Source organism: Falco cherrug, chromosome 4 (genome assembly GCF_023634085.1).
Source record: "Falco cherrug isolate bFalChe1 chromosome 4, bFalChe1.pri, whole genome shotgun sequence".
Taxonomy (NCBI): domain Eukaryota; kingdom Metazoa; phylum Chordata; class Aves; order Falconiformes; family Falconidae; genus Falco; species Falco cherrug.
In genome coordinates this window covers 25,660,582-25,684,969 of record NC_073700.1, presented here as the reverse complement: position 1 = coordinate 25,684,969, position 24,388 = coordinate 25,660,582, and the positions used below count along the sequence as shown (strand labels likewise).

At 52.2% G+C, this 24,388-nt stretch overlaps 1 protein-coding gene across 7 annotated transcripts in view; it reads left to right on the top strand.

The window, feature by feature from the left end:
- The first annotated feature begins 24,019 nt into the window (after positions 1 to 24,019).
- TNRC6A (trinucleotide repeat containing adaptor 6A) overlaps positions 24,020 to 24,388 on the top strand; it is a 52,689-nt gene continuing 52,320 nt past the window's right edge. For all 7 annotated transcript variants that reach the window (XM_055710504.1, XM_055710508.1, XM_055710505.1 and 4 more), the window contains exon 1: positions 24,020 to 24,190. In XM_055710504.1, the coding sequence (XP_055566479.1) occupies positions 24,186 to 24,190 (5 nt within the window). In that variant the 5' untranslated portion in view covers positions 24,020 to 24,185. The remainder of the gene's footprint in view (positions 24,191 to 24,388) is intronic.

Sequence of the window (24,388 nt, the reverse complement as noted above, 5' to 3'; positions counted from 1 at the left end):
CTTCTTGTCACAAGTTTGATTGCAAGGGTTTGTTTCTTTGCTTTTTCACATTGTTTAGCCCTGGCAGTCACACAAACAGTCGTGTCAGTGACGGGGTATTGTTCTGTCCTCTCAGTGATGCTTTGAGATCTTGAGTTGCAATTTTGCCATCGTGTTACTCCTTCAGTGGGATCAGCAGGAACCGGGGGAGCGTAGCCACTGGCAGCCCCCCTTGCAGAGGTGAGATCTGACCTGCAGGTCCATTGAGGGGGGCCCTGCAAGCACCCAGTGCGCTGGCTCAGAGCCGAAGTGGCAGCAAGGGGGTGTTTTGCCACACGGTTTCATACAAAGGTGGAGAGCAGCACAGACACGCAACGGGTCAGCGGCAGCCCTTTGGCTGTGCAGGACCTTAATTTAATTATGCCAATGGCTGCAGTTGGCACCCAGCCTGATGTGCGCGATCCCTGCCAGATCACTGTTACGGATCTCCAGAAGCCCCGTCTGACTGCAACTCCCTGCAGCCGTCATTGCGGCTGTGCTCCCCGTGCTTCCCCGGCCACACAGCCGCTCAGTGCCGAGGGGGCTCACCCCCTCCGCCTGGGCACAGCCAGCCGAGCTCCTGGTGCAGGGGTGTTATACTGGCAAAACTGCCTTAGCTGGGATCACTGATCCTGCCCGGGAGACGGGGAGAGACCCTGCCAGCAGCTCTGGGGATGGTGCACATGCATTTTGCACGTGAGGAAAGGTCTGCTGTCGTGTGCTGGTGTGATGAAATGTACCTAAGCATGGCTGTAATGACATGGCAGAGAAGGGGTGGTGGGATTACCTGGCACCGCTGAAAGCCGCCCGCACTGATCCCACACTGTGGCCACCACAGCCGTGCCCTGTACTGGACACGGGGTGCGGGAAGCCCAGGAGAAGCGCAGTGGCACCGTGCCACCATGCCGCAGCTACCGGCAGCTGCCCCAGCAGCAGCGTGAAGCCCACGGAAATGGAGCAGTCAGCCATAAATGAGGCATAACGAGGGCAGGCTGGGATGCAGTAGCCAGGCTCGTTACAGACGAGCTCTCTCTTCAGGTCCTGCTGCGTATTGATGTGGTTTTGCCAGAGCTATGGGGAGTATGAAGGGCAGGCACTGGTGGTCCTGCAGCCCTGGGCTCTCGGTGCCCAGGCTTGTGCTGCTCCAGGGGTTTCCACCAGCAGCGTGGTCCTGGGGCTTCCCTCTTCCTTCTGGATGGTGCAAGCAGGACTGAGCCACGAGAAGACACCCTGCCCCATGCATGGGGAGCAGGGCCGTGCCGGCTCACATGAGCTGTGGGGTGCAGGGGAAACCCCAAAGGGCATTATCCATGGCCACATGAGCCGTGGGGTGCAAGGAAAACCCCAAAGAGCATTATCCATGGCCACAAGAGCCTTTCCCAATTTCAGGCACAGCATCATCTGCAGGGAAAAGCAGCATTTGTGTTTCTCATCTGGTCTCTGAAGTAGCTTGTGCTGTGTTTCTGGGTCCTACACCTCTTCCCTGACACTGGGGCTCACTGGCAGGGAAATAATGCAACTGGGAGCCCTTCCCTGGCCGGGGGACCTGGGCTGAGTATGGACAGACATATGTGCCCTGCTCCATGTCAGAGCACAGTGCTCAGGTTGTGGTGAAGATGACCCCTCTGGCCCCCTCCCCAGCTCTGTCTGGAAGGCACCGGGGAACTCAGCATGACGCGAAAGCTTCCTGAGATGGTCCTGCCCCAGGGATTCAGCCATAAGCCAGGGAGGAGCATCCTTTATTCTGCATTTAGTTCCTGGGACAGACCCCCTCCCCCTGGGACAACCCCGTTGCTGAAAATGCCTGTTAGAAGCTCCGGTCACAGTCAAAATTAAATCAGAAAATGAACTATTACTCAAAGTGACTCGGAGTTGCTCAAGATTTATATGCTTTGGGCAGCTGGAACTCCATTTGCCAGGATACCTGGGGAAGCCTCTGCCACTAGCACACCATGACCGTTTGCAATTTCACACTGCTTTAAACTCGCTCTCATTGAGATTGGGGAGATGAAAAATGTCTTTATTAAGGGAAGTCACAGGTCCCTGATTGGCTGCTAAATGTGTTTTAATGTGTGTGGGGAGGGTGGGAAGGGGAGCGGGGAGGGGGAGCCACGTTGGTCACTGAGCTCCCAGGGGAGCCTGGCAGGGCACAGAAACTCCAAACAAAGGATTTCTCCTGTTTTTCCTGCTGCTTTGACCATCTCAAGATGGTTGGTGGCATGTACTTTGGGCCAGCAAGGTGGTTTGTTGAACCTTCCATCGCTCCCCGTTTCAGCAGGTGTGGGAGGAGGGGACCTCCGCTCCACAGCTGGTGTGCTGGGCTCGGCGCGGGGCTGTCGGGCAGGGCGCGGGGCTGGGGTGTCCCCACAGGCTGGGGCTGAGGCGTGCATCCCATCACGCATGCAATGCTACAGGTGTTCCTCTTCCCTTCTTTTGCGGCTCTGTTCCTCACCCATAAATCCGTGGCAGCCCCGCTATAACGCTTCCTCCTGTTCCCCCGCCCCGGTACTTGTCCGGCTGCTCTGCCGGGGCTCTCCCAGACCAACAAGCACCCATTTCTGCAGAGACAGCAGGGAACAGCTCAGAGCATGTGTTCGTTTCTCACTCTCTTCACGCATTAGATCAGGGGTCCTCAAACTACGGCCCGCAGGCTGGCTACAGCCCCCCAGGGTCCTCAATCCGGCCCCCGGTATTTACAGACCCCCCCCGGCCCCCCCCGCCGGGGGTTGGGGGGGGAAGCCAAGCAGCCACAGATGACCTCCTGCCCCTTCATCCACGCCGGCCCCCTGCTTAAAAAGTTTGAGGACCCCTGCGTTAGAGCATCCCCAGCTGCAGCAGTCCCGCTTTGCCCCACAGCGGGCTGAGGGGCACCTTGCTGGTACCAGCTCACTCAGACCGCACTTACCCAACAGCAGGATATGGCACCAGTAGGAATGTGAGCCTTTACTGGTGGGATCCAAACCAGGCAGGATACAAACGCTGTAAATGAAGAAAGGAAAACCTGCTTGGGAAGGCCTCGCTGGCGATGCTTCTCCTTGCTGTCACCCGATGGGATAGTGGGGACGCACCGAGCAGTGCTTGGGCTGTGCTACCAGGGAGGGCAAACCCCCGCCTCCCGAGGCCGGCTCTCACTGAGCGTCTGCAGGGTCCCCCCCTGCAGGTGGGCCACCGTCGGGCTTGCCTCCAGGTTTTGGAGAGAGGATGCCTTTTGGCACAAGCCCTGGTGATGACTGTGGGCTCATTGGGCTGCTGGGCTCCACCTGGACCTCCTGAGGGTGCGATTCCTGGTGGTATCTCTTAATGAGTGACCCTCTGTACACGGATACACGCATGCATGCACTGTGCAATGTGCTTCAATAATTTACTCGGTTAAACACACCGTCATTTGTGTTCCTACAGACAAGGGTCTCGTGGCCGATCTCCCCGGGCGCCCTGCCGGGGGGCTCACACCTTGAGCACCTCCAGTGCAGATGGCAGGCGCAGAGAGCTGCACGGGGGTGTTTGTGCTTCCCACCACTCTTGTTTCTTCAGCAGACCTTTGGGGGTATTCACTCCCTAATGATCTTTTATCCTTGCATTTGTATCTTTACTCCAGGAATCATGTACTAAACCTGGATTGAAGTCAAGCACAGACCCTCCTCCCAGCTCATCCAGCCACACAGTTTACAAAAGGCTCTGTTATTATCCCCGCATCCGCACTCTCTAACCCTGTAATTAGATGCTTAGGCTATGATTGCCCCATTGTCCGCTGGATGGGTTTAATCATTCTTTTCTCCTACAGTGGCAATTTTGTTCCAATTAATTATTTCAGTTTGAACAGCAATAGCTGGTTGAGTTTAGAGAGAAATTAAAAGGGTAGAGAAGGATAATGAAGAATGAGCTAACTAGGGAAAGACAGCAAACAGGGCTGCGTCTATCCCTGCTTCTCTTCCAGGCTCTTGCTTGCTCCCCAAAGAGCTTTCTAGAGCTGGTAAATGTTCTCGTGGAAATGAGGGTCCTGAGTGACACAAGCACTGCCCAGCTTCATCCCTGCCTGGGAGGTTCATTACTGGCTCTGGTGGAAACAAGAGGGAATGCTCACAGTGCAGCCCGGGAGGGAATGTCTTTCGCATTCAGGTTTTAATCAATGTGTCTTAAACCCTGGTGGAGGCAGGGCAGGTTTTGGCTTGTTGTGCTGTATACCTTGTGCTTTCCTTGCCAGCAAACATGTGGCCCAGTTCAGTCACAGCTGAACGGGACGTGTAGCCACTTCCCATGAGACTCTCCTGGGAAGCAGCTGCACAGCGACAAGATGGACCAGGTGGGACCTGTGAAAGAAAACAAGGTGCAAAAATAAAAAAAGGTGTCTGCTCCAGCATTTGCATCCACAGCTCCTGGGAAAGAGGAAGAGCTCTCTGCAGTCCTAGTTCTCGCCAAACCCTGGCTGGTTTTCAGAGCAGCATTGCTTTTTCCACGTGAGTGCGTCCAGCTCTGGGCTGGAGGGGAAGCAGCAGGCTAGGACCCGGCTGCTGGTGGGACGCTGGAGCTTTCCCAGCCCCGCACCCTCCCTGCCTGTTGAAGGCAAGGGGCTGCCTGTCAGTGGCACTTATGGCTCGGCAGTGCCTGTGTTGTCAGCCATGCCGCATGTTCACAGCAATCTGCAGAGCAACATCTGGTGGTGCTCCTTCCCTCCCTGAAACATCTGGCCACTTGGCTAGCTAGCAGACACAAGCTGCCATCTGAGGGCCAGATGCACACAGCGTGTCCTGTGCTCCTGGCTTGAAGTGCCATGGGAATTGGGACCAGGAGGGGAGGGATGGTGGGTCCAGGGAGGCTTAGTCGCTCTGTGGTCCCGGAGTTTCTCCTTTCCCCAAGCCTGTGGCAGCAGGACTGCGCCTTCACCCCCCTGCCCAGCACAAACCTCTGTGGAGGCAGGGGCTGGCAGTGAGCGCAGGACAGGCACTGGCTGGGCATGGCAGGGAGGACAGTGGCATAATTTTGGATCTGTTCATGGCTCTTGGTGCAGCATGAAGAACCTGCCAGGGCCACAGCACCCCTGTGAGCCCATCTTAAATGCTTCTGGCCTCGGTTACTTTTAGACAGCTGTGGTTTTCCTGTTGGTACAGGCAGAAATTAATCCGCGCCCAGCCCTGGGATTAGTTTGCCCAGCGCTAGCTCTGGCTCCCGGCACGGGAGCGGTTGGGCTTGCACGGTCCCTGGCCAGGAGAGAACCTCCTTTGGTGCGGGGTCTGCTCGCCAGCCTCGCCAGCCAGGGCAGGGGCTCAGCACCGCCTCAGAACCCAGCCCTGGTGCTCAGCCTCTTGCATGAGCTTTGTGTCCCACAGCAGACCCGATGGTGGGGGTCAGGGGGCCAGGGCACGCCGTGGGGTGCAGCCCTGCTGGTGGAGGGGGCTCTGCAGTGGTTGCTGCCCTGGCCAGTGCTGGAGCATCCCGACGGGGAGGTTAGGGCTCGGAGGAGCTTTCTCGCTGTGCTAGACCGACCCTAAACACTGCCATAAAATGCATGAAGTTGTCACCAACAGCGAACCATGATCACCAAATCACACATTAATTTGGTAGAATTACCAGTTGGCACGGGTGCTGTTCTCAGGTTGGTTTGGGATGGGACTGATCTGGATTTTTAAAAAGTTAAAAATAATTTTTTTAAGGTTAGATAAGGTTTTGAAGCGAGAGAAAAAAAAATAAATGCCTTTCAGGAGTTACAAAAACGCTGCCTGTGCAATTCATGTATAATTCAATGAATTCCAGAGTAGTTTGAATATTTAAATTATGTATGATCAAAGCAATAAAGAAATCTGCATTTCCTCACTCCGAGCCCCCCAGACATAATGCTCCCAAGCGTCCCCTCCCCAAAAGGCAGCTCCTCGCTTCCACACTCCCAGATCTATTGAGCCTCATTGCTCCAAAGAAATTGAGTTCGACTGGAAAAATACGGCCGCCAAGTGCAACCGCTGTTCTTTAATAAATCTGTGATGCATTGCATCTCCAGCTAGCGCCGTTGCCAGGGCGATGGTCATTGCCGCTGCCGCAGGGCAGGCCTGGGGAGGGGTGATGGGCACAGTGGGCAAAGGACCCCCCAGCACAGGCAGCCCCCACGCTGCCTGCAGCAGTGGCTGGGGGAGCAGAGCTCTGACAGGGAGGATGGGAGCAGGCAGTTGCGCTCCAACCGCCGGCACGAGGGGATGAGGGGTCTGCCACCCACCACCGACGTTCTCAGGATGTGCAGAAGGGCGGCCTCAGCCTCACTGCGTGTCCCCCTGCATTTCTCCATGGGACAGGGGGTTGCTGGTCCCATCCTCCAAGCTGCCGTGGACGTGTCCAGCTCCTCTGCTTCAGGGCTGGGACACAGCAGCTCCCTCCTCCAGCTGCCACCATGGCCAGCAGGGCCAGGGAAAAAAGGAAAAAAAAACAACAAAATGCTCCCTCTGCCCTTCCCTCTGCCCCCTCTCCAGATGCTGTAAATTTTCATTAGTATTCTGTAATTTAATGATCTATTCCCAAGAGAAAATTAGTCTTCAATTTACAAAAAAATCCCCGTTAATTTAAGCATAATAGTAGGAGACCAATGTGAGCGTTGGAGCCCCATCCTGCACCTCCCGCTCCTCCCTCTCTGCAGCCTTGCAAAGGGCAATTACGAGGGAGAATTTTAATAATACACTAAAGTCCATTTGAAATCTCCCGACAAAGACTGTAAAGAGGTTCCTGGGGGCAAGAAAAGCAATTTCCTCCTGAAACAAGAGGTTATTTTGAACCAGGCAAACACACCAATCCAGCTGAAGGTTGATGCTGAAAGACCCGGGGAGGCAGGAGCGCAGCGGGCTCACTGTCCATGCTCGCTGTCCGTGCTCACCCAGGGAGCAGCTGCTGCTGAACCATCCCGGCTTTTAAAACCCAGCCAGTGCCAGGGCCCCGTGGCATCCTTTGCAGAGCTGTGCCAGGCAGCACGCCCCTCCACCTGCCGAAACGCTGTCCCTGGGTTAGAGAGGTGCCGTGCCAGCTCTTGTCCAGAGATGCTGCGGGTCCCTCCATGCAGACCGCAGGCTCCAGGCTCCGTGCCTACCTGCCCTGCCAGCGCTGCCCACCGCTGGATGGGGGCAAGGGCATCCCTCCCCGCCGTACCCACCCTGCTCATGCCGACGGGCGCATGTAAATTCTGAGCGTCAGACGGAAGCCATCTCCTCTGCAGATATTGAGATAGATGATGGCTTTGCTCATTAGAAGCTGTGGCAAAGGGTAGGTGCTGGGAGTCTCCATTCCGGGGAAAAGCTGCAAGGGGAGCTCATTAACTTGAAAAATTGGGTCCAGAGGGCTCATTTGTCTGATATCAGCTCACTGTTTTTTCTAGTAATGTGGAAAATGAGGGAGGGGGATCTGAGCCTTTTCTCAGTGACTGACTTTTTGATTTACCCCTTTCTCATTCATGTCCTCTCTTTCAAATTGCCTTTAATACTGTTTATTTTCCATAGGTCTTAAGCCTATCCATGTGGAACGTAACCCTTTGCTCCCATGATACTGTGCTTACAGGACAGATCAGACACTGCTACACATTTTTTTTTTTATCTTAGGAGCACAGGGATGCTTTTTAAGGACCCCATGATACTCTCCTGGTCAGGCCACGGTGGTCCAAGAGCAAAGCCTGGGCAGGACAGAGAAGGGGGCTTTTGGCTCTTCACCTACTTCAGCAGCCAAAGGCTGCTCTCAGTGGGCCAGGGAACGGTGGGCTTCAGTGCTTAACACCCTGTCCCTGTCACAGCCTCCAGTCCTACCATGGTGGACACAACGTGGTCTCAGCATGGCACCGCTGCAGGAGCTGCCGTAGCGGCTTGCTCCCTGGTTCTCTGCAGCAGCCTAGTTTGTGTCCCCCTGTTGCATCCCCTCGTTCCTCAGGGTCATGGCAGGTGGCAGGCAGGCAGACCCCACTCTGAAACCTCTGAGATGGCTGATCCCAGAGCTCTCACACAACCGCTGGCACGGGGAGCTGCCGGACGCTCTCCGGATGGAGAGGCTGTAACGTCAGCTGAACCCTAACTTGGTGATTCCCCTTGGTTTTCTGAGCAAATTTACAGCAGAGGCGGCTGAAGGACACCCCCAGCATCGCCAGGCAGCCACCCCCGAGCTGTGCAGTTGCCAAATTCCCCCCAGGCACGCAGCTGCCTCCCCGAGGCTTGCCCCGTGTGGGGGCTTGCTGCCAGACTCATCCGTCTTGAGCACCACCCGCGGCAAGCCGGGCTGTCAGCGACCCCGCTGGCTGCGCGCCATCTCCTCATCACCCCCGTGTCTGCTGGTGCACAAACCCGTGCCAGACCTGGCTGAACTCCCTGGAAGGTCAGGCTGAGCTCTTGCTGCCTTCCCCAAGCATGCGCTGCCCAGCAGAGGCAGGAGCCACGGGCGGGAGCCCCCGAGCCCCCCGCGCTGCAGCCGGCGCTGGACCAGCACCCGCCCGAGGGGTTTTATGCTGCCGGGATGCAGATGCTTTTGCTGCAGCCCGTGTTGCAGGGCAGGCCCCCCACCGTGCCTCCCTCTACCCTGCCTGCAACCACACACGCAACAAGCCCAACAATTGAAAGCGCTAACAGCAATTGCATTAATTGCACCGAGCTATTAATAATAGGCAGAGTTAATTAACAAAAGGCAGAGCTGTCAAACCACGGCAGGTATTGGAGCGGAAGCCTGGAGTGACTGCCTGCCGAAGTGCTCCCTGGGCCCTGCCCCACGGTGGGTACCAGGGCCACGCTCCCACCGCATGTGCCGGGATGAGGACGCGCTTTGGGCCGAGCTCCGGCCGGGATGAAGGCACCGGCTTGGCCGCGGCAGCCGGCCGGCCCCAGCCACTGCTCTGCCTCCCACCACGTGGGAGCTTCGCGTCTCTGCTAATGGACACAAGTGTAAGTAATGTTCTCCTTGCAGCCAGCCGTTCCCTGAGATGTTGTTAAATTAGAAGGGAAATCTATTTCCTGTTTAAAAAAAAAAAAAAGGCCTGCAAACTCAGTGTTAAATATAGATATATGATATGTAAATGAATCTGACAACTGAGTGAATAAAAAATGAAGGTTTATATTATTGAAGGGTAGGAGGAGATGGCGCATGCAAATAGCATTAATAAAGAGGCAGCTCTCTGAACAGGGAAAGGAGGTTTTGAAACGTAATTATTTCTTTTAAGGAAAGGGCTACATATCAAATAAAAGCTAACAGAACCAGCACATGTTTATTTGAAAGGCCTTTCTTTCCATCCTGGCACCTTATTCTCCTGGCTTTTCTTTTTTTTTTCCTTTCCTTCCCCCCGCAAAGAAACAAGAGAAATTGAAGGCTGCTGAATTTTTTAACTTTCATTAAAATAGGATAAATTAACTTTTGATTGCTACAAGAGAAAAAATGAGTCCCAGAGACGGCCGATCACAGGCTGCTGTTGAGCGGGATGCAGGAAGGTGTTTGTTAATCGGTTTGTTGGGCTGGGCTCTTTGGCTGGCAGAGCCACAGCCATCACACCCCTGGTTATCACAGCCCCCTGGAAATGATGGTGACTTCCAGCACGTTTGCAGAGATAGTGTGGACTTAATTTAAATGGAAAAATACCTGCCTCGAGGTTTCAGCCTGCTCAAAGGAGTTAATTACACTTAAACTGTGAAGACACTCTGGTTGCTTTTGCTCATTTCCCACGTGTTGCAGAGACCGTAGGGGCAGGAATAAAAGGGAGTGTGGGGCTGGGCTGAGCTGGCTCCTCTGCCCACAGCAGCCATAGGGCCAGGCTGCAGGAGCATTAGCAGTTCAATATTGAAAATAGAAAACTAGCTGGTTATTTTTGTCAGCGGCAAAGCTGACAAGGAATTCTGGCAGAATGGGCACTCTGCGAGCGCAGTAAATGTCTTCATTAACTTCCACACAGCTATATTTATGCCTCTCTGACCCTCTTCAGGACTGACAGGGCAGGTTACGGGTTTCCTTTCCCTAATTCAGTACATGATGGCTTGGGACGAGTTGTTAAAGCTACAGATCAAAATGTCATTTATTAGAAAAGTGCCTCCCCAGGGATTCTTATCCTTTGTTTATTATTTGTCGTGTGCTGACAGTGTGCTCTGTTCTGTCTAATCTGTCTTTCTAGCTATTTATATAGCCTTCATCACGGCAGCACCTGAGTGCCTCCCATTCCTTAAAAAATGTTTTGTTTCCCTCTCCCTTACCTGCTCTGCAAAGCCAGCGGGGGCTTCGGGATTTATGAAAAGTGCACGGGATTTATTTCCCCATTCACTTCTGAGTTACCAGTGGCAAAGGGTCCACCCCATCCCCCCCGGTGGAGGGGGGTCTGGTCCCAGGGGCTCGGTGGGGTGATGTGCAGGAGCTCTCCCCACTGCCTGGGATACTGCTGTCACAGACGCTTTGGTGGTGGGTGCTGCCACAGAGCAGCACCCTCTGAGTGGCCCTAGCATCCCCCACATCACATCTGTCTTCACTGGCTTTAGTCCCTGCCCGATGTGGCCTCAGGCAGGCAGAGAGCAAGGGCAGGGGTGCTTCTAGCCCGCAGCCGGGGATCCCCACATGTTCCCCGCCCAGCCAGTGCTTCAGCCCACATCCCAGCAGGACACCAGAGCCATTCGTGTGGACTTGCAGGCTATCAGATAGGACACAGGAGCAATTCCTGCATTTGAAATTATAAATCATCCTGCACCGCTATCAGGCACACAAATTGTGTTCATCATCACAAGCCATTCATGAGCAGCCCACCAGCCAAAATTCATTGAAGTAATTCTGCATAGTGACTGTTGGATCTTTTTTGCAGATAATTTGAGAGCTCTGCAGGGGCTGGATGTGCCGAATGGGTTACTCAGTCTGTATCGCCACCCCGGACAGTCCAGTGGGGTTTGTGCCTGCTGCATTAACCAATTAAAATGATTCCTCCCCCACAGACAGCTTTTGCATTGATTAAATGAGTGGGGAAGATAATTCCCCCTTGAATCCCCCCCCCCCCCCCCAATTTTCACTGCCTGCTTGAAGGCTGCCATTCATTCTGCATGTCCCCTCCTTAGACTAGCAGACCCCTCCACGGCTGTGGAGCTGTCGGTGCACACATGTCTGTCTGCCATAGACTGGCTCGGGCTTAGGCAGCATAAAGCTTTCCTTAGCAGGTGAAGGCAGCACTGACAATGCACTGACAAGTTCTGCCACGTTTGGAAGAGACTGTGATTTTGTCATTAAGACTTATTTGCAGGACTCTGCGGACAACCCCACCACATCCAAGCACCTTCCAGGCAGTGCCCGTTGCACCCCTGCGCTGTAGCATCAACCTCCCTCCCACCAAGCCAGAGCAGGCTGGCAGGGGCCCTGGTGGGCTCCATGAAGGTTTTGGAAAAGTTCCCTTCTCGACTCTGGGAAGTCCTCTGTAGGGTTTCTTTCTCTCACCTTTAAACAGTTTCTGCTGCTTGAACCCTTACCCTTGGGAAGCTCTCCCTCAGGCAGTCTGTAAGGATGCTGCCCTTTTTACTTCTCCCTGTGGTATACAAGTACCTAGTCAAAGGGTTTACGCAGCTGTGGGGGAAAGCTAATAACCACCTAACCCACAGCTGCAATAGAGAGTAAACCCCACCTTTCTAATGATCTGAATGTATAAGACTCAAATTTGGTCACAAGCTTTAGGGGGCTTAGGGCTCACCTGCTGCTTCCCGTGGGTTTTGCACCCACAGCCTGGTACTTAGGGACTGGGCTCCCCAGGAGGATGGACCCTCTCTTGCCTGACCTGCCCTTGCTCTGCCCCATCCTAAGGTTCTCACTTTCAGAGAACTGCTGCTGCAGCAGCTCTCCTGTGAACAGCTTTGCTTCTCTGCTGTACACCTGGAGAGCTGCGCAAAGTCTGGAGAAAGCACTTTTCCTCCAAGCTGAGACTGCTTTGTTCTGCCCAGGTGAGATCTTTTATAACCAACCTATTCGTAGACGAGCTGCCCTGTTCTCCTGCCTTCTCCCTTGGTCCACGGAGCAGAGGTGAGGGCCATAATGGGGCATCTCATGGGGCCAGCCTGGTGCTCAGCAGCTGTATAAGAACCCCCAAGTTCCCACCTTTCTGTTTAAAGTGTGTGTGCTTCCTGAGAGCCCCATTCTCTGCCCTCGCCAGGACAGCCCGGGTCTGGGGTGCTGCCATGACGAGCAGCCAGCATCTGGTCCTGCCTGCTGGGGGCAGCCCCCTTCTCTGGGGGGTTCAGCTGGGCACTGGTGGGACCTGTGCCCCATCTCTTGGCTCCCATGGCTCTGGCGGCTCCCGTGGCTCCCAGTCCATCCCAGTGCAGGTCCCTTCTTCCCCCAGTTTGGCCGCTGTGTCTCCATGGCAACGTGCTCTCCCTGCCGCAGAGGCATCCTTGGCTCGCCACTTCCAGCGCCGCCGCATTTGTATTCCCAGCCTTTGTCTCCTGCTCGGTGCTGGCAGCCGGCCAGGCCAGGCATCCATTTCAAAGCAGCCTTTGTTTTATTGGTGAAATAGCCGGTCAGAAATATATGTGATTTAATCAGGGTGAGAACACTGTTTTGTGGCTTTCCTTCTTCCCCTCAGCCAAGGTGCAGCCGCTCGGCAGAGCTGGCTGTTACCTGTGCTCGAGGAAAAGCCCCCAGACAGCAGATCCCTCAGCTCAGAGCCTGCAAAAATGGGTCTGCACCAGCTGCAGCGTGTCCGACTGGCAGAAGCAAGCAGGGGGGAGACATTTTCTTTCTCTCTCCCATTACCTAGGCATATCTGAAATTTTCTTTCACAGCCAGGCATGTCATTTTCAGAGCAGCCCTGTCCATGAGGTTCAGACACAGCTGGATTTGCTGAACTGCAAAGCCCAGTAGCTGAGATCCCAGTCTCTGGGCAGGGGGAAAAGCTGCTGGGAGTGAAAAAGGAGCCCAAAGCCAGGATCCTGCCACGAGCTCACTGCCGCTTCCCTCCTGCGGCTGCAGACTCCCGCAGGGAGGCAGGGTTGGAGCCAACTTGCTGTAGGGTGTGATCCATTAATTGCAGTATCCATCCTTGTTTCTAGGGGAGTTCAAGACTTAGAAAATGTGATGATATTACACATTTGCTTGAGTGTGCAAAGATAGATGCAAAAATATGCACATGCATACATAAGTATGGCGGTATGGATTTAGTGGAGGCCCTGGCAGCCAGGCACTGTGGTCCTCTGTTCTGGCTGACCTGACGTGAAGGACCTTCCCCAGGGTGCAGGGACGCAGCCAGGAGGCGACACAAAAGGGGGCAATGGTGGGCCATTGCTGAGGTCCTGGTGCTCCCCAGGGCCTCCCTGTACACTCTCAGAGCATGAAGTGAGGCAGGAGAAAAAGAGGATGACTGGAGAACAGTGAAGACTTCAGGGGCAGAAGCAGAACCCGTTATCTTAGCCTTGTCCAGGAATAAAACATCTTCAGGAGCAGCTGCTGATAAAGGCGTCCTTAGAAGATGGTAGGAGCTGGGCAGCCAGCCCTGTGACAGCGGCTGCGGGGAGTTTATCTAGCAGCAGGAGGAGGAGGGAGGTTTCCAGCCCTGGGAGGGGGCACAGAAGCAGGAGCACTGTGGGTGGGCTGCCAGCACTGGCAGAGGAACCCCAAGAGCAGGGGGCTGCTGGAGGGCTGCCCTGGGGACTCAGCCTGCACTGACCCCCTCCTGGTGCTGGATGCCACCTGCCAGCACTAGAAGATCTGCTAACAGAAACCAGCACGGTCTGAGTGGAATGGGCCAGAATTGCCCTAGTTTTATCAAAAAATCCCCATGAATTTAAGAGCAGTCTTTACTTATTGGTTAGTTTCAATGATTTAAGTTTTTTTCACCTTATCAATGATTTCCTCTTAATAAGGTAAAACTGATCTGTTTTTGTGAAAGTACAGAATTTACAGCTAACAAAGTGCACTTCCCAAAAACCCACCCACATCAGCCTGTCTCTAAGCAATGTATTTGCTTTGCAACGTGGTGAAAAAGGAAGAGTGCTTCAGTTTTGATCTTAGGAAGTCTGTAACGCTCAGAACCAAACTGAAAGAGAAAACCAAGAGCAGCTTATTTTAAAAAAAGACCAAGTGGGAAAAAAAAAAAAAAAAGCCTTTTCTAAAAGACATAAATGAAAACAGACAAAAATGAATGAAATACTTGGGATATACTCTGCAATTTTTGTCAAGTCAACACAAACTTGGAATGAATTAGATTCATGCACAGCACATCTAGTAACAGGGAAGGCAGAGGTGTCAGTCCAGAGCATCAGACCTCAAGTCTCTCCCCTATTATCAGAATAACTCTGGAGTCTGTTTATACTGTGAGTCTCTGCTGTGCTCCACTGGTATGTGGACATACCAAACACACATTCAGGTGTGTTTAGGAGCAATTGAGATGATTGTGACAAGACTGCTTTAAAATTTGTGGTTTTTGAAAAGTCATGTCCAGCTCACTTGTGTCCTCAGCTGATATGCACAAAATCAGTAGCATGACGCAGCTTTTTAATGCATTGGATGCCTGGAGCAAAAAATCTCTCCTGCCCAGGGAAGAGAAGGGAAGTGGGGAGAGTTGCATATGCTCAGTCTGAGTATATCATTCAGACCCACTGAGTATTTGGGCTTGATTCCTTGACTGCAAATCACAGAATGGTTTTGGTTGGAAGGGACCTTAAAGACCACCTGGTTCCAACCCCCTGCCATGAGCAGGGACACCTTCCACCAGAGCAGGTTGCTCCATCCCCATCCCAATCTTTCTTATCAGATCCCATGAGGCACTAGAAGGTGCTGTAAGGTCCCCCCCGAGCCTTCTCTTCTCCAGGCTGAACAAGCCCAACTCTCCCAGCCTGTTTTCATAGCTGAGGTACTCCAGCCCTCTCTCGTGATCTTCATGGCCAGAAATCAAAATACCAGATGAGCTACAGAGGAACAGCTAGCTCTGTCTGTCCGAAGCTCATGCAGTCATCCTGAGCCTTCTGCCCTGCTGCTACGGGGAGCAGGTGGGACAGGGATGCCTCCAGCCTTGGGCCACACCATCCACAGCCTGGCTGCCGCTGAGCAGTGTTGCAGCTGGAAGTGGGCATGAAGATATTGGCCTCAAAGGTCTTACAGGAAAGACCTTTCATCTTGCTAAACCTCAGACAGTCTTCTAAGTAATTTACTGCATCATTATGGTAAGATATAAACCGCTCCAGCATTACAGTTCCCATGACACATTTCGCTGGAGTCATGGTGTCAGCCTAAATGTGTTTCCAATGTCCCAGCTTGGGAAATTGCATGCTATCCAGCTCTGCGTATGAATAATTGAAGGGAATGCTGCGTGCTCATCCTCTCCAGCCCGGCCCCGTGACTCCCCTCTCAGGCATGTGGTGCACACTGGGAAACAGGGCAGTCTCCTGGCAGGATCAGGGCAGACAGTCACCTGCAGGCACAGCTCAACTCTTTGGTAGCCCAAATTGCCCCTGAGTGACTGTCAGAGAGGCTGTGTGGCTACTTCCCGGAGCACATGTGCAAAGCAGGCTTGGTTTGGCTTCCAGCTGAAGTCTTGCCCAGAACTGCCCTTCTTTTTAAAAGCAGAAGGAGAAGAGGCTCTCTCTTGCAGAGGAGAAGTGCTGCTGCTGGCTAGACTGCTCTGACGGGGCAGTGGGTCTGCAAAAGAGGAGTCAGGAAGGAAGCAGAGGCAGTGTTGAGCCCTGAAATAACATGTGCAGGCATGGCCCATGTTTTAATGATGGCCAAGACAAGTCCAGGGCTTGAAGGTTGTCTTTAAAGGGAAGAAAAAAATCATATTTCTTAATAAATTAGTGTCATACCAACAAAAATCTACACTGGCCAGCTGGTGCTTATCCATTTTAAAAAACCAGCTAGCCAGCCTTATTTCGCATCTCTGGTCTACCAGCCTGCCAGGGACCGAAGCCTGCTTTCGGGTCAGGGTATCTCAGCATGCTTTCCCTTGCTGATCCGGAGCCGTGCGTGGGGCTCACTGAGGGTCACGGCTCCATGCCAGAATGATGCTGCGCATCACCGGCGTCCTGCCACGGAGGTGGTGGCTGTGTGGGGGCTGCCAGAGCGGAGCCTTCCCCACGCTGCGGCAGGCGGCACACCACAAACAGGGCTGTGAGCAGCGGGGACAAACCTGGAAAAGCCAACTGGAACAGATAACTAAAATGTGGGATTTGGGGGATTTTTTTCCTCAGATTCACGGATACATACTTATAAATGTTTTTAAGTGAAAGAAAAGTATAGCAAAGCAACTACACCTCAGCAGAGCCACTGCTAGGCACACGTATGTCTGGAACAGGAGCCATTTCACAGAGCCAGCAGTGAGCCTGTTCTTGTGTTAAATAACGGTACGGTGCTACTTCTGCGTGCATTTGGTTATCATTCCTGACACTGTAAGTGACTGCATTTATTCATTGCAGCCTGTGATCCCGTGCATCTTCTCATACTGCAAAGCTTCACAGCTGATCCTACCTGCTGTGGAAGAGGTGTAATATCACATCATTGCCGGACCGATTAACAAATAATAGTGAGGATAAATTAAAGCAGTTTCTTTAAGCTAACATGCTGCCCTTAAAGAACTGACTCAGTCTCCAACTAGGTAAAGACTTAGCTGAATGGCATGCAAAAGCAAAATGCAAAACCTTTCAACTGATGGCCTAAAACAAGTGCTGCATTTAAGCCTCACACCTCAGCCACTGCTGCTGAGAGGTGGGAAAAGCCACTCTGGATTTGTACAGATAGAGAGAAGCAAACCCAGGCCAGTAGAACCAGAGCCTAGGTTTTGCACAGGCCTGAGGACTAAAGTCATTTTTCTTAAAGCTTAAACTTGTTTGCATGTCTCCTGCTAAAGGTGCCTAAAGAAAGTTACTTTAATTCTATAGCAGAGGAAATAATCTATATGGTAAAACTTTAAGACACATTGTAGCATGTTTTGCTCTTCAGGACAGGCAGTGACCTTTGCAAACATCCACGAATGAAGGTGCATTGTGCGTTTATGAAATGTTGTTGACCAATGAAGGTTCATTGTGCATTTATGAATTGTTATTGACTAGGACCACGTACAGCCAGGAGAATTGGGAGCGCAGGAGTTCAGAGTCATGCAGAAAGATCATGGGCAGGTGCCCACCGTGGCCCAGGCACGATGACTGCTGGCAGTGCCTCCCTGGCAGCACTGACATGACTGTGCATGAAGACACTTCCCCACCTGGAGACAGTCCCAGGAGGTAACAAGTGCCAGAGCTCATGCTGTGGTCTATGGCGCTGCTCAATAAAGTGTGTCCTGGCCCCATTTTATTCCCTGTAATTAGGAAATTCAGCAGACGAATCGCTTTCTGAAGCCTAAACCAGAGAATATTGCTGGCACAAAAAGAAACAGTCTGTGGCAGAGTAGAACTCATCTGTGCTATTGTCAGCGAGCAGTGGAAAAGCAATAGGTGAAATCTTCTGTTAATCTGGTACTGTGTTGAGAAGGGGCAGTTGTTGAGTTAGACAATCAATAAGCATTGATTACAAAGCGGCTTACCCCTGTTAAACATGATGGAGGGCAGAATAAATATACATAAACCGCAGCACCTGGCCAGGCAGGGTGCGTGTCCCCGGGGCAAAGGTGAGAGCTGCCTGGTGGCAGGCACAGCCTCCCGCATCGGCCCCCGAGGGTCTTCCCATGCTGGTGAGCACTCCAGCACTCCCGTCGCTCCCGTCCCTCTCCCGTGGCCCTGGTGGTTTGTCTAGTGAACTGGCGCACATCTCTCTCACCAATTCACCAGCTGGGATTAATCCTGGAGGAAGGGTCTGTGCTCTGCCATGTGTGTAGCTGGTGGATTGAAGGCAGGGGAAGATGTTTCCTCTGTGAACATCATTGTTTGCGTGACTCCACGGCAAATTATCGGGACCAGAGGACAGAAGAAGGGGGGAAGCACTTTTCCCTACACAGGTCATCCACATCTTGCTGGTGGCAAAGAAGGATGTAAGGATGGTTGGTTGTAGCTCTGTGGGCTCTCCAAACAGTGCCCCACCACTTTCTGAAATTGTCATTTTTACTTTGCAAGAACCTAGAAACAGGGTAGAAAGAACCTGTGCAAGAGATGCCAGCATGCAGTGACCTGGCTGCAGGCAAAATTGGCTGAGCCGGCTGTGGCGGCAGGTGATGCCTAGGGGACGTGGTGGCCAGACCCCAGTGCTGTGGCAGCACTTCAGGGGGAACCTTCAAAGCCCAGGGAAACCCTCCTACCAGCCTCCATGAGTAATTTGGACTGGGCTGTATTTGGTAACGCCCGCGCAGTGAACCGGCAAAAGGGAACAGATGCAATGAGCCCGTTGGTGTGATTTTCTTTTGAAGTGCAATGCAGCCCTGGTAAATAAATAAAGATTGGAAACATCCATTGCACTGCACCACTTAAGGGACCGGGGATGTGAGGACAGTGTAATTGGCTGGATGCAGAGTGAAATCCAGGCTCAGCGATTCCATTTTGCAGTTGGCAGCCTTCCCAAACACAGATCAGGGAAAGCAAGTTGGACTAGCTTTAAAACACGGGGAAATTCTTTATCTTTTATAATTTTTTGCTGATTTAAAGGGTAGGATTAAATTCTCATTTAATAACCCCAAGTGCCTGCTCTCCCCTGCTCTGATCACTCTGTGTAACGGTGATAATGCTGGAAAGGCGCTGGGAGCCTGGAGGCAAGGCAGTGAATTTTCTTCTCCTGAGCACAGATCTGATGATTGTTTGCTGCTGCAGCCTGCGAAACAGGCACTGACTGTTTAATCACGAGCCTCAGCATAAGATTTTTCTAGCTGTTTTCCAGGTCTGTTTGGAAGGCAAGCCGAACGCTCTCTGTTAGCAACTTCCAGCTTTGTCGTCTGTGTTTTTAACTCCTAATTAAGGATCCGACAGAGACCCAAATGTTCCCCGCTAACATGAACAGTCCAATTGACTTAACTAAGCGATCCTGGGCAGGCATTGTTTTTATGAGTAAGCACTGCCTGTTCAGTACCTTTACACCGGCACCTCTTACCATCGGCTGAGCTATTTTTAAACCCTGTAAATAAAGCCTCTACAGTGAACAAGGAAAGAAGCCTCCTAGCAGAGTAACGCACAGAGCCTCTGTGTTAATGAGAACACTGTTTTCCCTTGTCTGTCAGATCAGCTCATTTAGATTATTTAAGTCAAGTGCAATTTTGAAAACAATCTGTTTCGCTCATGACAGCATCTTCATTCTGTATAATGATGCTGAATGTAACACGCAGCAAAGGGCTATCGACAGCAAATTCTCCACATTCCCAGGCCTGCACTGTTCATATCACCTTAAAAAAGCAGCCCCTTGCTTTATTTTCCCCAGACATTAAGCGGAAAGTATTTTCTAACATGTCGGCTTTCCAACTCCATGCTGAAGCCTTCATTTTGCGTGAAGCCTTGACAGCAAACTGCAGATAAAGGGGCAGGGTAGAGGGGATGGGAATTGTTGAAATGGCGCCAGCTCGTTTTTAACTATTTTCAGTCAGTACGTTTCTCTGTCTCCTGCAGTTTATTCTCTTGCGCTGATGATATGAAAATCCTAATTAAAAAGTTAATGGGGATCTGAAGATGGGAGGACCCGCACGTGTGCCAGGCTGGCAGGGTGCAGATGGTGGCTGCTGTTGCTGGGAAAAGATATTTGGGGATCACTGCCCAAAAGGGCATGTTTACCAAGTGGTGAAAATGTAACAGCAAAGATCCGTCTCTGGCAGCTGCCTGGATGCAGGGCAGGTTGTTTGCCCTTGAATAGTTATATGAATGATTTCTAATTTCATGTATGACCATGGTGCTTTGGAGCCACTCAAATGCACAACAGAAGTGGCTGACAGTCTGACCGCGGTGCTACCACCACCAAACAGCACTTCCCAACCCCAAACCTCCGCTGTTTAGCCTAGACCAGAGCGGTCAGCGCCGGGAAGCAGCAGGGCCCGCACCTGTGCTGGGAGACGTGCCGGCCGGTCAGGAAGGCTCTATCCTGCACAAGGAGCCTCACCTCCACCCCTTTCCAGCAGCAGGCAGCCCCAGCTCATTGCAAAAGTGGGGCTTTTCCTGCAGCCAGCTCTGTTTTCCCCTGCAATCCCTACACACTACAGCTCCTCTGCTCGTCCTCCCGCCAGCATGAAGAGGTGCAGGCAGGCCAGGAATGCGGCTGCTGCCAGGCAGAGCCCGGCTTCTGCCACCAGACATGGGAGACACCCAGACCTGCAGCCAAACACCTCCATCTCTCCAGGGAAAGGAGAGGGGATGGATGGAGGTCTCCATCAGGCCTGGCTGGCAAACATCTCCCGACCCAGTAATCTTCTACCACAGTGAAACGTGCAGGGGGCGTTAGCCTGGGTGGATGTTAGGTGATGCTTATCAACGTGCTGTAACGCATGTGAACGCTGCCTTTCTAAGGGCAGCAGGAACAGGGTGTGGAGGAAGCATCGCTAGTGGCGTTAACCAGATTCCTCCCAGAGCATTCCTTCCCCGCTTGGGAAGATGGTGTCCCTAAGGACAGAGAACCCGTGAGGAAGAGAATTGCTGATGTTTCATGTATCGGTGTAAGGATTTATCTACCCTTCAGCCAAAACCAGCTCCCAATGGTTACATGTGCCTTTTTAAATGCACAGGTGTTATTTTGCTGTCCCTTTGCTGGCAGAATCAGAAAGTAGGACCTTAGCAAAGAAGTCCACAGGTCCAAGCTTCAATGAGCACAAGAATGAAAGGACAAAGAATGAACTAAAAAACTGTAGTAAGCAGGAGAGAAGATGACCCAGAGCTTGGCTCCCAAATAACCTTACGCTCAATAAACACATACTAAAGCTAAAGCCAAGAGTGGGTGGTTAACATTGGACATATTGTGGAGATGACCCCATGGGATTGCCTTGCTCTTAGGAGCAGCTGGGAATCAGAAGGGACAACAGGAGCTCAGAAGACATAGCTAGAGCACAGGCCTCACAACAGTTCCTTGGTGGGCAGCTCCTCTGGGAGCTGCTCACCACCACCCTCCCTTGTTTCTGTTCGGAAGCAGGGACAGCCAGCACAGTTCAGGTGTGTACTGCGCTACACTGTCCTGCCTGTTCCTTGGCTTCTGCAAGGCGACAAGTTGACTGGTGAAATCTGAATTACGAGCAGATGGCCAATCAACAGGCAGTTCTGCAGCTCTGGCAGGGTTTAAAACAAGGAGATGCTATCTAGTGCTCCTTCTCCTCAGCTGCCATGAGCCATGAAGTACCACTGCTTTGACCAACAGTCTTTCACACAGGTGAAATTCAACCTTCTGTGTCTTCTTGAAGAAAATGTCCTTCCTATCTGAGGGTGCCTGGATTTCTCTGGTGTATCCAGTTCACCAGTCATTTTCGTATGTGTAAGAACTTAGCTGAAAGAAAGTGTTACCTGTAAGAGTGGAAGAGGTAAGATCATGATGTTAATGCAAGAAGGAGATGACGGGATAGGTAATACAGGGTTAGTTAATGCAGCAGATTTGCTGACAATGTATAACCAGCTGTAGTATTTACGAGGCAGAATGGAAGCAATCACTGCAGTGGTCTAGTCACTAGGATCACGTGCATAAATAAAATTAGAGAACAATCTAAAATAATAAAGCAAGCTACAAACCTTGACTAAGAATTTTATTGACAGTGGCACAACACAGTTAACCAAATGACATAACAGGAGTACATAATGCATTTATTAGCCTCCCTAACTGAGGACAGACTTAACAGTAGTCCTCCTACATCAAGCGTAGCGCCTTTAAAGACAGATAAAATGGGGCTGCTGTGAATTAAACAGTACAGGAAGCTGAATCAGATGTCAGGAAATAATGGCTTTCAGTTACGCACTACTACATGGCAATCCAAACTTCTTCATATGAAGAAAAATAAACAAGACCAAATTAACTTACAAGTTATTAATAGAAGCTGAGAAACTCATTTCAAATTGTCAGTGCCCTTTTAAGTACATCAAAGATAATACAATCAGTTTATGCATGTGCATGTTGAAGTCACAGCAACGCACACTATTATTAAGCCTCTCAGAAGAAGACAAAAGTACCCTTACCAGCCATGCTGCATTGTCATAAACTCTCATCTTTAATAATGTAGGATCTTCTTCAGCTGAAAAATACTTTACTCCATTCACGCTGGCAGAAAGACAGTTGATACTACAGCAGATTTCCAAAGACAATTGCTCATTCGTCCAGGGCATTCATTTATTTTACAGGTGAATAAAATAGCCTCCATTTCTTCACTAGCACTAATAAGAATGGTAAAGGCCAACTGAAACTGGGCTGGTAAACGCTTGTGATAACGTGCAAGCTGGGTGCAAAAAGAGAGCAAGAACTTCCGTATGCCAACAAAATCACTTTTCTCAGTAGCTCTTCTAATAGAGCGGACAGGATGATGATTATTTCCATGTGAACCGTGGAAGGGAGTTGAGAAGAAAATTAAATTCCTGAGCAGTACTGTAGGCACATACAATAACAATTATTCCCTCTAACAGTAGCTGTGCAGATTGCTGGGGCATTTTCAACCGGTGCTTTAGAAGTCAATGCAGGAATGCCAGGAAGCAGCCATCTCAGTGACAGCTTTGCTGTGCACCGAAGTAACCCAGCCCTGCCACCAGACAACATGTATCAAGAGCTAATAAGCTCAATAATAATTTTTTTTAAGATTGTTTTGCAGAGATGTAGCTACAAGTATGATACATCTTCACTACCAGTGTACCTGATATGGTGTGAATTCCTTTTCAGTTAAGTTTAGGAGTAGAAATCTATTGCCTGTGTTATCAGTTTGCGAAGAGGGATGCATCTGCATCTTCCTAATTTTATCCTGTAGGTGTTGAAAAATGGAAGTAGAAATCAGCCATGATGTTTTCAAATGCAGGTGTGTTAAATGGACTCATGAGTTTAAAGGCAGTACTGTACGCAAGCTTCTTATTCTTTTTCTTATTGCTGCCGATAACAACACTTCAAAATGCTAAAACCACTTAAAATAAAAAATACTTTCATTCCATTATTTATTCTGTGGACTTGGGTGATGAAAATGAAATAGTTTCACTTCCATTTTGAGGAATTTTCCAGTTCTCACTTTTGCAGTGTTTGGGCTATGAAGACCTCACAGCAGTGCTAGCTCTACCTTCCCTGCAGGGAAGTGCCTGTAAGAATGCAGGTCTGTTTACCGTGAATTTTTGCCTGCTCGCAGCTTCGCTCTTTCTCTACATTACTGCTCTGAATTCTCATCATTACCTATCAGTCCTTTGCCTGGTTTGATTTTTCTAAATTAATTTCTGGGATGTTGCTACTGAGGGCAAGTACAGTAATGCGGTGTTTGGCTCATTCATTCTTTGCTCTTCCTTTTACGTGTTTGAAGTTAGGCTATCTCTCTGTACTTTTTGGATTACGCTATACGCTTGCATGAATCAACTAGCTAGGTTTGCAAGTGCTGGGCACTTTGCCACGTCCTCCCTCCAGGTCAGTGGAAGGGTAAGAGAAAGCTCTTGCTCTATGGTGGTTCTTCACACATTAACACTTCTTTTCCACCAGTCTCGCTAGTTATTGATGGCCCAAAGTTCGGAACAGAGCCGAGCATGCCGGCAGTGCCTGGGCCCTTAGGAAGCTGCCTCACATAGGGAGAAATACGTGTGGAAACGTGTTATGTTACGCCTCATCCTGCACCGCTCGGGGAAACGGCTGTCCTTTTCTGTAGGATGTTTGATGAGATAGCACTTGGAATTCCGTGTGTGTTTCCAGGATGACCGACAACTAGAGCGCCACGCCAAAGCCACGGGGGAGCACCTGCCCAGCGGAAGGTCACCCCGCCCCCACGCGCTGCCGCGGCAGCCCCTGCCGAGCTCAGCGCAGGCCCCCCCGGAGCAGCCCTCGGGAAGGGGCTGCCCTGGGGCCGGCGAGACGGCCGCTGGCCTCGGCCTTCCTCGGGGTGCCTCAATGCCAAGGCGACGGCGCTTCGCCTGCCCCGCCCCGTTGCCAGGGCGGTTGCCGCGGCGCCATGTTGGGGGAGCGCGGCGACCCGGAAGTGCTGCCCGGGGCGGGGTTCCCCTTCCTGTGCGGCGGGGCCGGACCCGGCCGGGTTAGGAGGCAGGAAATGGCGGCGGTGCTGCAGCAGCAGCTGCCGGGCCCTCCCGCTCCGCAGTGCCGGGCCCAGGCCGCCTAGAGCCGCCGCGCCAGCGCCGGGCCCGGGCCGCAGCCACGCCGGGCCGGACTCCGAGCACTTTACATACATGAGGTAGCGGGCGGGGCCGGGCGGCGGGAAGGGCGGGCGCCGCCGAGCCGAGGCGCCAGCGGGGGCCCGGCCGCCGCGGGCGGGGGAGGGGCCGGGCGGCGGGAGAGCCCCTCCGCGCCCCGGGGCGGCCCTGCGGCGGGGGGGGCGCGGCGGCCCGGGCCGGCGGGGCCTGCGGCGGAGGGGGCCGGGGGGTTGCGGCGG